Raw genomic sequence first — 12,415 nt, 5'->3', positions numbered from 1 at the left:
AAACAGCACTAATAAAATTATGACTGCAGGATAAAAGTTGAGGCATTTGAAATAAATATATATCATGTTAGCCCTTAAACAAATATGTTTATTGTAGGTCAAAAAATCCAAAAGATGTTTTGAACTTATGTATTTGGACTCAACAAATTAATGAGATTCAAAGTTGCTTCTTTTGTTATTAACCAACTCTTTCCTCCAAGTTATATACTGAAAAGCCAGAACAGCTCATAAAATTACTGATATGAATAATGGAAATTGTCTGTTGCCTGGAATGCAGTCTAACTACATTGTAAGTAAGTTCCCTGTGGTTCATTTTCTGCTAGAACAGAGAACTACATGTCGTGTTTTAGAAATGCCAGAAGTGTTTTCTGTCAGAATGTTCATAGAAGATTTGAGGTTTTCAGAACTAAAAGTTTTGTGAGCTTGTTGATTAGTATATAGGGCTTTTGTTTTTTTAAAACTGTACAATGCATACTGTATGTGTACTATATTTTAACATTTAAAATTTAAATCATACATTATGTATGTATGCTATATATTGTATACAAGGATGTCCACTCACCACGTTTATTCAACATAGTTTTGGAAGTCCTAGCCACAGGTATCAGAGAAGAAAAAAAAAATCAAAGGAATCCAAATTGGAAAGGAAGAAGTAAAGCTGTCACTGTTTGCAGCTGACATGATATTATACACAGAGAATCCTAAAGATGCTACCAGAAAACTACTCAAGCTCATCAATGAATTCAGTAAAGCTGCAGGATGCAAAATTAATATTTAAAAACCTGCTGCATTTCCATACACTAACAATAGACCATCAGAAAGAGAAGTTAAAGAAACAATCCCATTTATCATTGCATCAAAAAGAATAAAATACCTAGGAATAAACCTACCTATGGAGGTAAAAGACCTGTACTTGGAAAACTATAAGACGCTAATGAAAGAAATTGAAGACATACAGACAAATGGAGAGATATACCATATTCTTGGATTGGAAGAATTAATATTATTAAAATGATCATACTACTCAAGGCAACATACAGATCCAACATAATCCCTATCAAAATACCAATGGAATTTTTTTTCACAGAACTAGAACAAATAATTTTAAAACTTATATGGAAACACAAAAAACCTCAAATAGCTAAAACACTCCTGAGAAAGAAGAACACATGGGAGGAATCATGCGCTCTGACTTCAGACTATACTACAAAGGCGGCAAGAATATACAGTGGAGAAAAGATAGTCTCTTCAATAAGCACTGCTAGGAAAACTGGACAGCTACTTATATAAGAATAAAATTAGTGTTCTCTAACACCATGTATAAAAATAAACTCAAAATGGATTAGATACCCAAATGCAAGAGTGGATACTATAAAATTCCTAGAGGAAAACATAGGCAGAACATGCTGACATAATTTACAGCAATATTTTTTTTGGATCTATCTCCTAAAGCAAAGGGAACAAAAGCAAAAATAAACAAATGGGACCTAATTAAACTTAAAAGCTTTTGCACAGCAAAGGAAACTATTGATAAAAGGAAAAGACAATCTACTGAATGGGAAAAGATACTTGTAAATGATGTGACTGATAAGGGGTAATATCCAACATATATAAATAGTTCATGAAATTCAACATTTAAAAAGTCAACAATCTGATTTGAAAAATTGGCAGAAGAACTGAACAGACATTTTTCTAAAGAGGAAATGCAGATTGCTAGCAGGCACATGAAAAGATGTTCATCGTTGCTAATCATCAGGGAAATACAAATTAAAACAACAATGAGACATCACCTCACACCTGTCAGGATGGCTGTCATCAAAAAGAACACAAATAATGTCGCTGAGGGTGTAGAGAAATAGGAGCCCTCCTACACTGTTGTTGGGAATGTAAACTGGTGCAGCCACTGTGGAAAACAATACGGCAATTTCTCAAAAACTAAAAATAGAACTACCATATGACCCAGCAATTAAACTCCTGAGTATACATCCAAAAAGTTAAAAACACTAGTTCAAAAAGATGCCTGCACCTCAGTGTTCATAGCAGCATTATTTACAATTGCCAAGATATGGAAGCAACCTAAGTGTCCATCAACTGATGAATGGATAAAGAAGATGTGTTACACAGTGGAATGCTATTTGGCCATAAAAATGAAATTTTGCCATTTGCAGTAACAGGGATGGACTTGGAGGGCATTTGGCTAAGTGAAATAAGTCAGACAGAGAAAGACAAATACTGTTGTTATCATTTACATGTGAAATCTAAAAAAATATAACAAACTAGTGAGTAAAACAAGAAAGAACCAGATTTACAGGTATAGGGAGCAAACTAGTGGTTACCAGTGGGGAGAAGGAAAGGAGAGGGGCAAAATAAGGTTAACAGATTGAAAAGGAGTTACTATGGGATTATATGATACCATAAATTGTAAAGCACTGTAGAATTTAAAGATCTTTTCATTTAATTAAAAAAAAAGGAAAACCAGACATCTCAAGTTAACAAATTTAGCACTTTACTGTGGATGGGAAGATGGAAGAACCTGGGCTCATTAACATCATTCCTTTGCTCTGCACCTTAACTAATAAAAAATTTTTTTCAAGTAAATTGTGCATTATGTATATATGCTATATTTTATCATTTGAAGTTTTAAAGTAAGCTGGGAAAATATTTGTAAGAGTTTTGAATAAGGATTGTTTGAAAAATTCAAACATTGAATGATATTTGAAGAAGAATTGTTTACTTTTGAAAGAGCTCTTTTTAAAAAATGCAAAAACAGATAAATAAATCCAGAGACAAAATGAAAAGTTTTTGTCTTTAGGCTCATAAGTTAATTCTGGAAATGGCAACCCACTCCAGTATTCTTGCCTGGAAAACTCCATGGACAGAGGAGCCTGGTGGGCTGCAGTCCATGGGGTCCCAACATTGGACACAACTGAGTTACTTTCACTTTCACATCCTAAGGAAAAAAATCATATATTCAGATAAATACTTAAATACATGGATGGGATCCGTGAGTTGTATGGAGGGTAGAAGATAATTATTGGACACTCAGTATCAGGCACATGTACAGTTATGTGGCACTTGTCTCTGCCTAAAGAAGATTTTTAAAATGTACTGGAAGCAAATGGGTGGTTGTGGGGGCTTGGGGTGGAATGGAGGAAGGGAGCAGTATAAGTGAAATAAATGAAGGGGATTAAGAGGTACAATTCTCCAGTTATATAATAAGTAATGAGGATGCAATATACAGCACAAGGAATATGATCAATAATATTGTAATAACTTTGTATGGGAATAGATGGTTACTAGACTTATTGCGGTGTTTGTTTCATACTGTTTGCAAATGTCAAATTGTGTAGCACACCCAAGACTACCATACTATTGTACATCAACTATATTTCATATTTAAAATTTTTTTAAATAAATAAATAATACACTGGAGAATCACACATCAGTCACTTTTCAAAGACTTCTTTTCCAGAAAAGAGAACCCATGCAAAAACCATCCAAAATCAGAATGGCTATCGCTTTAGCCAAGATCAACCGAGGAACATTAATTCAAGGATTAAACAGCATTTCCAGATCCTCCAAATCAGTTGCCAAACTTCTGCAGCCTCAGCTTGCTTGCAGACTTTTAGAGTTAAGGGCCATATCTCATCGTTTGCTCAAGGAAGTTAATGCACCAAGGCAACCCCTGTATAACATACAGGTAAGTGAACATTGCATTTGCTCAGGATGTGGGTCTTTTTGTAGGAAATATTCTGAAATTGCACAGTATGAAAAATGAAAATGTAGCACATTTGACTATCCTAGATGTAAAACAAGAACAGTTGGCTAAGAGAAATGAACGTATGGGTCTTTTTTTCAGTATAGTACATTGTCTGGTTTAAATATATCTGAAATAGAAAGTAATGCAGACTTTTTTCTCCCTTGTTATTCGATTGAACTAAATGAAACTTTTGATTTCAAATGGTTCAACCTAAATCAGTTCAGTTCATTTCAGTCGCTCAGTCGTGTCTGACTCTTTGTGACCCCATGGACCACAGCACGCCAGGCCTCCCTGTCTATCACCAACTCCCAGAGTTTACTCAAACTCATGTGCATTGTGGGCTGCCGTCTATGGGGTCACACAGAGTCAGACATGACTGAAGCGACTTAGCAGCAGCAGCATGTCCGTTGAGTCAGTGATGCCATCCAGCCATCTCATCTGCTGTCGTCCCCTTCTCCTCCCGCCTTCAATCTTTCCCAGCATCAGGGTCTTTTCCAATGAGTTGGTTCTTCGCATCAGGTGGCCAAAGTATTGGAATTTCAGCTTCAACATCAGTTCCTCCAATGAACACTCAGGACTGATCTCCTTTAGGATAGACTGGTTGGATCTCCTTGCAGTCCAAGGGACTCTCCAGAGTCTTCACCAACACCACAGTTCAAAAGCATCAATTCTTCGGTGCTCATTTTTCTTTACAGTCCAACTCTCACATCCATACATGACTACTGGAAAAACCATAGCCTTGACTAGATGGACCTTTGTTGGCAAAGTAATGTCTCTGCTTTTTAATATGGATTCATAAATGTCCTGTGGACTATAGGGATGATGGGCAAGTAAGCTGTGACCACTGAGTATACTGAGTGCATGATGAAAGTGTGCAGAGTGGACTATGGAAGCAACAACAAGGGGGATGTAATTCCTGAGAGTAGTCAGTGTAGTCTGGATCTGAGGCTGGGAGGAAGGGAAATTATCCCAGTGAAGAAGTAGGAGAATCATTTGAGAAAGTGGACAATGTATATTAAGCAGCTGAGGCAAGAGCATGACTTACGTAGGAAATATAAGTAGTTCCACATGGCTGAAGTGAGACAAGTGGGAACAGCCCCAAGTCAGAGCCTCTGGGGTCCTTGGGGGTTAGGAGTGAGGAGGAAGCTTTTCTTGGGTAACGTGTATTAGCTAGGGTGGAGATTTGGAATTGCCACTGAAAGGAACCAAAGTTGTAGCAAGGAAGAAAACATGTATCAAATCTGAAAGTCTCAGTGAGGATAGACATAGAAGTTTTGAGTAGTGAAGTTTAGTGGCCTGGAGAATCCAAGGAACAGCAGAGTAACATGTGAGGTGCGGTGGAGGTCAGTGGGTTGGTCTGTGAATGGAATGTATCCATGGTACCAGACCGTGCCAAGAGGTCAATGGCATATCACAGAGTTCAGCTTACCCAGAGTGGATTCCAGCCTGAATTCCTTCAAGAATGGTCAGGCTGCCTGTATAAAGATGGAACTCTGTGGTGTGTGAAAATAAAAGGAGTGAAATGTGGAGAGTTGGGGTCAGGCCTGTCCAACTGGCCATCTTGTTGACAGACTTCCTTGGCACCTGGCTCTGTGGGTGCTGTCAGGTTGCTCCCCAAACCTTTCCCTGTTGTGCAGGGCTTAGGTTAGTGATATATACCTGCTTCTTCTACAGGGGGCCTTAGGAATGGAAAACTGAGACTTTCTTGGTGATTTTCAGTATCCCCAGCAGCAGTACTTTCAGAATGCAGCATCTGCTTAGCCTTGGAAGCTGCCTGCCTGCGTGAAGCCTGCAGCTGCTCTAGGCTGAAGTGACCTACATAATCAGCTTAGATGCTGACTTCAGCCAAGACACGTCAGCTCCCAGACATAGTTGCTGACTTTGGCACCCCAGTGCAGGGCCACAGGACCAGAAGCTCTGTCTATGATAGAATCTTCTGTATAGTGACATTAGAGGGGTTTGCTTCTACTTTGTACACACTCTCTGGAGTGGCATAGTCAAGAGATGGGCAAACTAAACTCAGCCTCAGGAATGCCTGTGCCATAAGTGGACCCCAGGGAAGTGTTGCTCTCTTTTTCAGGATGAAGAATCACAAAGGCTTACTTAAGTGAAGTTTCTTCCTCACCCCCAACCCTCCAAGGTAGACTCCAGTTTGGGGTTTAAACTGTAAACCTCATAAATAGCGGGAACTTCTTTAGCTCCTTGAAGGGGGCTTGCCATGAGGCAACCTTGGGTGGTGTAATTCAAGACTCGGAGGGAAAAAGGACAATTCCTAGAAAGCAGAAGTATTGGAATCTTGAAGACATACTTTGGCAGGCTGGCCAAGAGGGTGAGACATTCGAGCTTTTATAGGACCACCCGATTAAGAGCTCATTCAAGGGTAATGCTCCACAGGCTGTTAATACTGGCACACTGTTGTTTAATCATTAAATCGTGTTCCACTCTTTCGCGACCCCATGGACTGTAGCCTGCCAGTCTCCTCTGTCCATGGGATTTTCCAGGCAAGAATACTGGAGTGGGTTGCCATTTTTCCTCCTCCAGGGGATCTTCCTAACCCAGGGATCGAATCCACATCTCTTACATTGCAGGTGGATTCTTTACCACTGAGCTATCTGGGAAGCCCCAGTACTGGGATAAACAAAGTCAGAAAGCTTTCTTTACTGTGGATTGCTAGGAGTCTTCCCTGCATTCACGAGTATTGTGGGTTGCTAAGGAAATTCATGATCAAGTAGCTTTTCCAAACTTATAGGAAACACTTTTTTCTGGACCTGTAAAAGCAGTATTTCTTCCAACACTTATTTGTGAATCACTGAGTTAGAGTTTCCCCTATAACTCCCTTCTTATTTCATCAAGATGGTTTTGGACAACATAGATTAAATTGGACCTGGTAATTCTCCAACCTTCACGTTACCTGTAAGTGAATCTCTATTTTCTAAGCAGCTTATAGTCTGATTTTTGTGTGATTTATCTCATTGTTGGTGAAAATAAGATGAATCTGGATATTTCTTCCATGAGACAAGGCAGTCAAAATTATGTGGGAGAAGTAGAACATGAAATTATGTGGGAGAAATTTAAAACTGAAATGTTTTTACTGTTGAAATATCCACGTATCTTATATGTTAATATTACCAAATTCAAAAAGGAAATATATGGATATAATATTGATATCACAGTACTTTTAAAAGCAAATAAAATAAAATTCATGTAACAACAAGGTTAAGATAAAATTTTTGAAATTAGTCAAGACAGTCTAGACAAAGCCTCCCTTTTTCCAAATTTCTCCAGTTTGTTTATCTCAGTTTTTGCCATATACTATTCCTACTCATAGCAAACCAAAAATGAAACAGTGTGGTTTATAATATGAAAAACATGTATTGCAAATGAGTCATAAAATGGAAAAATGGCTACTTAGCCAGTAGCCACATAAATTTTGGAGGATATGTAATTTTACAGGGGTGATTTATTATAGTAACAGCAAATATTTATTAAAAGCATTAAAATGGTGAAAAAGTTACCCTCAGGCAATATACAGATTTGTCATTCAGAAGCATAACATATATCAAATACACATTTATTTCTAAACTAATCTATTTTAATTACTTGTAGGTGAAGGACAAAAATCTGAAAAAGAAAGATGCAGTGAAACAGAAACAGAGTAATTTTCCTTGCCTGCAGACCCCATTTTAATTGTTGTTGTATATGACCTACCCATTATTGAATCTTCCATTACATCCATATACTCACAAACTCATGAATATTTTACTCTACTAGGAGGCATTCTGCAGAAGGAAATGGCAACCCACTCCAGTATTCTTGCCTAGAGAATCCCAGGGATGGGGGAGCCTGGTGGGCTGCCATCTATGGGGGTCACACAGGGTCGGACACGACTGAAGCGACTTAGCAGCAGCAGCAGGAGGCATTCTGTTGGTGTGCATTTGAATTCCTTCCTAACGCCTGCTCCCTACTTACAGAGTTTGTCTCCTTTAGCTTAATGGTGGGATTCAAAGGCATGCTATCAATCTGAGTCTTTCAGCAAGAGTGAGAGAGTAGCAGCAGCTTCATTTCCTGGAAGCACTTTCCAGAAGCCAGGAAGTCTGGGAAGTTTTCCAGACTGACTTGTGGAGAGAGTGGGCTAAAACTGCCCCTGCCTATTACTGTGTGTAGGAGCTGGTATGGCCTGAAGGATGGGGGATAAGAAGGAAAACCCCCCTCCCCTCCCCGTCCTCACCCCACTGTCTCTCAGCTATTAGGCTAGATAGTATTCTTGGCTTCAGCATTCCACACATCGCTTGAGAGGAGAAGGGAGATTGTGATGGACACCTTTGTCCTTCAGTAGGGACAGCAGTAAGCAAAAACTGAGTACAACAACAAGCACTTAAATCAGGAGCTGGTGTACAGCGCCATACAAATGTCTGCTCGATAAAATGCGACCATACAAATGTCTGCTCGATAAAATGCTACCACGTGTTCTTCAGAAGCACCATTTAAAAGGCTGCAATGTTACTATTGGGTGGATACAGCATAATTCACCTAGCCATTCTGCTACCATTGTTTCAGTTTTTCAGTGTTATAACCTTTTAATCCAACCAGTCCATCCTAAAGGAGATCAGTCCTGAATGTTCTTTGGAAGGACTGATGTTGAAGCTGAAACTCCAATACTTTGGCCACCTCATGCGAAGAACCAACTCATTGGAAAAGATCCTGATGCTGGGAAAGATTGAAGGCGGGAGGAGAAGGGGACAACAGAGGATGAGATGGTTAGACGGCATCACCGACTCAATGGACATGAGTTTGAGTAAACTCTGGAAGTTGGTGATGGACAGGGAAGCCTGGCGTGCTGCGATTCATGGGGTCGCAAAGAGTCAGACATGACTGAGGAGCTGAACTGAACTGAACCTTTTAATGATCATATATACATATATATACCATTCTCATTTGTGTGCAATTTTACAGTATTCTTGCCTGGAAAATGCCATGGGCGGAGGAACATGGTAGGCTACATCCAGTCCATGGGGTTGCAAAGAGTCGAACATGACTGAGCCACTTCACTTCATTGTGCATTTACATGATTTTATATTTACAGCCTATACCTTTTGGGAGTTTTTGAAGCCTCTGAGTGACTTGGCTCTTCAGAGAAGTATGACTAACTGCCCCTTCACTGCTAAAGGAGAAGGGAATGTTCTTCCTACTGTCATCATTTCATATCCTTATAGCTCAAAGCAACAGAGATGGCCTCTAAGAGTAATAGTTCCCTTAAACTGAATATATTATGGTGAGGCAGGGACACATTCTAGAAGCTAGAAAAATCTGAGAGGCAAATTCTTTATTAGTGTAAACCTCTACATTTCAAAAAGCATGCTGGATATGAGCACAGAGTATTTGCTGAAGCTTAATGATCATCTAAGATTAATGCTGGCCTTCAGCAGTCTCATGATTAACATTTCCAGGCAGGTCATTAATCTCCAGGAAATGCTCAGTATTTTCTTTGCTGTTTGCTTAATTGAAGAGGTGAATAATTTAGTAAAGGATGACTACATGAATTGCAACAGACTGTTTTCCTAATAAGCACAGCAGCACCCCCTAGTGAGCACACTTGGTAAACGTAAAAAACTAAAAATCAGATTTTGGAAATTGGAGATATTTTTTTTAATAGATTTGACATAGGTTTTAATTAGCAAAAGAAAGTATCTTTTTGTAAAGGAGGAAGACATTATATTTTCAGGGTGTGAGAAAACTCAGATCTAAAGTATAGACTATCAATATTCGAATTCTCATTTTACAATAACATTATAAGATTTAACACTGTAACATTGAAAATTTTTTGTTTTAATAAGAAAACTCATTTGTTTTTTCAGGTCAGAAAGGGATCTTTGTTTGAAATCATTTCTTTCCCAGCAAAGACTGCTTTAACTAGCATAATGTATGCTTCGTATGCAGCACTCATTTATTTGGTAAGTTAAGAAAATAATTAGAATCTAGAAATATAATTATTTTATGTAAAGAAATACTGTATAGTCTATTCTTAAACCAAGATATTATTCTCTTGTTACACAAAATAATTTTACACTAAAAATTACATTTCTAAGGAGCCAGGTCAATCCACCAAAAACTAAGTTGCTTAAGTAACAAAACTTATTTTACTTTTTAAAAAATGTATTACTATTTGGTCAAAACATCTTGGTTTTGCTTTCATCAGGTTACTGGTGTTTTGTTTCTGCCATTGTACCATGGTTGGTTAAAGTTCAGCGTTCTGTTTTTTGAATTACAAAAGTGTTCATTAAAAAGTATGACAAAAATATAAAGACTTTTATAAATTATAAAGTTATTTTCTCTTAATTCATTGCCATTTATATTTACCTTTAATTGAAAAAAATTACAACATACAAAAAGAAAAGTACACAACTTGATGAATTATCAGAAATTTTATTAATTGATGTATCATATGAATCAAGAAACAAAACATTATACTATCATTCTAGAAGCCTCTTTCTTGCCCCCTTATGATCCCTAACCTCTTCTGTAAAGGCAAGCACTATTTTGACTTCTAATGCCATAGTCAGTTTTGACTTGTATATAAATGAAATCGTATACTATATGTTCTTTTGTAGGTCTTGTATTGCTCAACATTATCATTGTGCGATTCATTTGTTGCCTATAGCAGTAGCTTGCTGACTGTCGCTGCTGTATAGTATTCCATTGATTAAATATACAACTATCTATTCTATTGTTGAATATTTAGATTATTTAGAACTTTGGCTATTGTGAATAGGTTGCTGTGAATGTTCTTGTATATATGTTTAGGTGAAATGTCTGGACTGTAGATTTTGCATATGTTCGTCTCTAGTATAAATTGCCAAAGTTTTCCAAAATGGTTTTAACAGTTCATTCTAGCAGATTACAAATCCCAGTTGCTCTGTATCATCACTAACACTTGGTATTATCAATCTTTTACAGTATAGCCATTTTTGTGGGTATGTAGTACTATCATACTGTGTTTTTAATTTTCATTTTCTTGATTATTGAGATTGAATACCTTTTTATACATTAATTGGATATCCTCTTTTGTTAATTTCTGTTAGTCTCTTCTCATTTTCCTACTTGGAGTTGTCCATTGGTTTATTATAAATTTGTAGTTTTAACTATATTATTGGAACAAGCCCTTTTCTTTGGTTGAATTTGGGCAGATTTCTTTTACTCTGTGACTAGCCTTTCATTTTTAGGAGTGTCTTTTAAAACAGAAGTTCTTAATTTTAATGAAGTCTCATTTATTAATCTTCTTTATATTAAGTGCTGTTTATGTCTTAATTAAGGAATCTTGACTTACATCCTAGTCATGAAACTACTCCCTCTGATATATCCTAGGAGCTCTGTTACTTTGCCTTTCACTTTTAGATTTATAATACATCTGGAGTTGGTATGAGGCAAGGGTCACATTTTTCCTCCACGGGTATCTCAGTGTGCTGTGCTGTGGTTAGTCGCTCAGTTGTGTCCGACTCTTTGCAACCTCATGGACTGCAGCCTGCTAGGCTCCTCTGTCCATGGCGATTCTCCAGGCAAGAATTACTGGAATGGGTTGCCATGCCCTCCTCCAGGGTATCTTCCCAACCAAGGGATTGAACCCAGGTCTCCTGCGTTGCAGGCGGATTCTTTACCAACTGAGCCACCAGGGACGCCCAGTTGATCCAACTCAATTTATCTGGGAAAAAAGTAAATTGCCCCAGAACACCTCTTTTTTAAGATAACTTAAATGTCCTTATATATGTAGGTCTGTTTATATTCTCTTTGTTCTAGTCAACTGATCTGTTTGTCTATTCTTATACCAATTCAACATTGTATTATTTACTGGAGCTTTACATTAAGTCTTCATAACTGGTAAAATAGGTTCTCCTTCTAATCTATGAACATGGTATATTTCTCTATTTATTTAATCTTCTTTCTGTTAATAAATTTATGGCTTTTTTGTTAGAGGTCTTTTACCTTTTTTTTTTTTTTGATCATATTGAAACAGACAAGAATAAAGGTTAAATTTTCCTAATAATCCACAGATTCAGTGCAATCTCAGTTAAAATTTGAGCAAGTGTGTATGTGTACATTGACTAGTTTATTCTAAAATTTACAAGGAAATGCCAAAGGTAAAGAATAGCCAAGACAACTTAGAAAGAAAAGTGTACAAGAGTTCATTTTAAACATATTTACAATTTTTAAAAACTCTGAATTTATCAAATATTTTGCAAATGTTTTAAAATTTCGAGAAATGTTCAGTATCTTAAATGTGAATCTCATACAAGATTGATGCAAATACACTGCAGAAAATGAGTGGGATGAAATGGCTATGGTGAAACTAAAACAAACTAGATTAAAACCAAAATTACTTGAATTTTTCAAAGACCTTTGAAATCATCCTACATGACTTATGCTATAACCTAAGAATAGAAACAATTTCTTTTGGTGACCTCTAATAATTGGTGATATATTCATCCAAGACCTAGGAGAGGTCAGAGCTAGAATTATGGTTTTGAAAGCAAATAACATCTATGTTAGAAGTTAATGCCCCGAGAGTGGAACCACGCCAAGAGAAAAAAGTAGAAAGTTGACAGAAGTGTGAAGAACACTTTCTGTTTAAGATAAGCTAAGAAGAAATCCATGAAGGAGCCA

At 37.2% G+C, this 12,415-nt stretch overlaps 1 protein-coding gene across 4 annotated transcripts in view; it reads left to right on the top strand.

Moving 5' to 3' along the window:
- Nucleotides 1-12,415, top strand: part of SPATA9 (spermatogenesis associated 9) — a 49,907-nt gene that overhangs the window by 34,748 nt on the left and 2,744 nt on the right. For 3 of the 4 annotated variants that reach the window (XM_081498770.1, XM_081498771.1, XM_081498769.1), the window contains 2 exons: nt 3,473-3,700; nt 9,616-9,711. In XM_081498770.1, the coding sequence (XP_081354896.1) occupies nt 3,473-3,700; nt 9,616-9,711 (324 nt within the window). Of the gene's footprint in view, nt 1-3,459; nt 3,701-9,615; nt 9,712-12,415 lie in introns of all 4 variants that reach the window. The other variant, XM_081498772.1, reaches the window with a different exon arrangement.

Source organism: Giraffa tippelskirchi, chromosome 6, assembly GCF_054371585.1.
Source record: "Giraffa tippelskirchi isolate mGirTip1 chromosome 6, T2T-mGirTip1v1.2.pri, whole genome shotgun sequence".
Taxonomy (NCBI): domain Eukaryota; kingdom Metazoa; phylum Chordata; class Mammalia; order Artiodactyla; family Giraffidae; genus Giraffa; species Giraffa tippelskirchi.
Note: the sequence above shows the minus strand (reverse complement) of the source record. Positions and strands in the feature narration are given on the sequence as shown.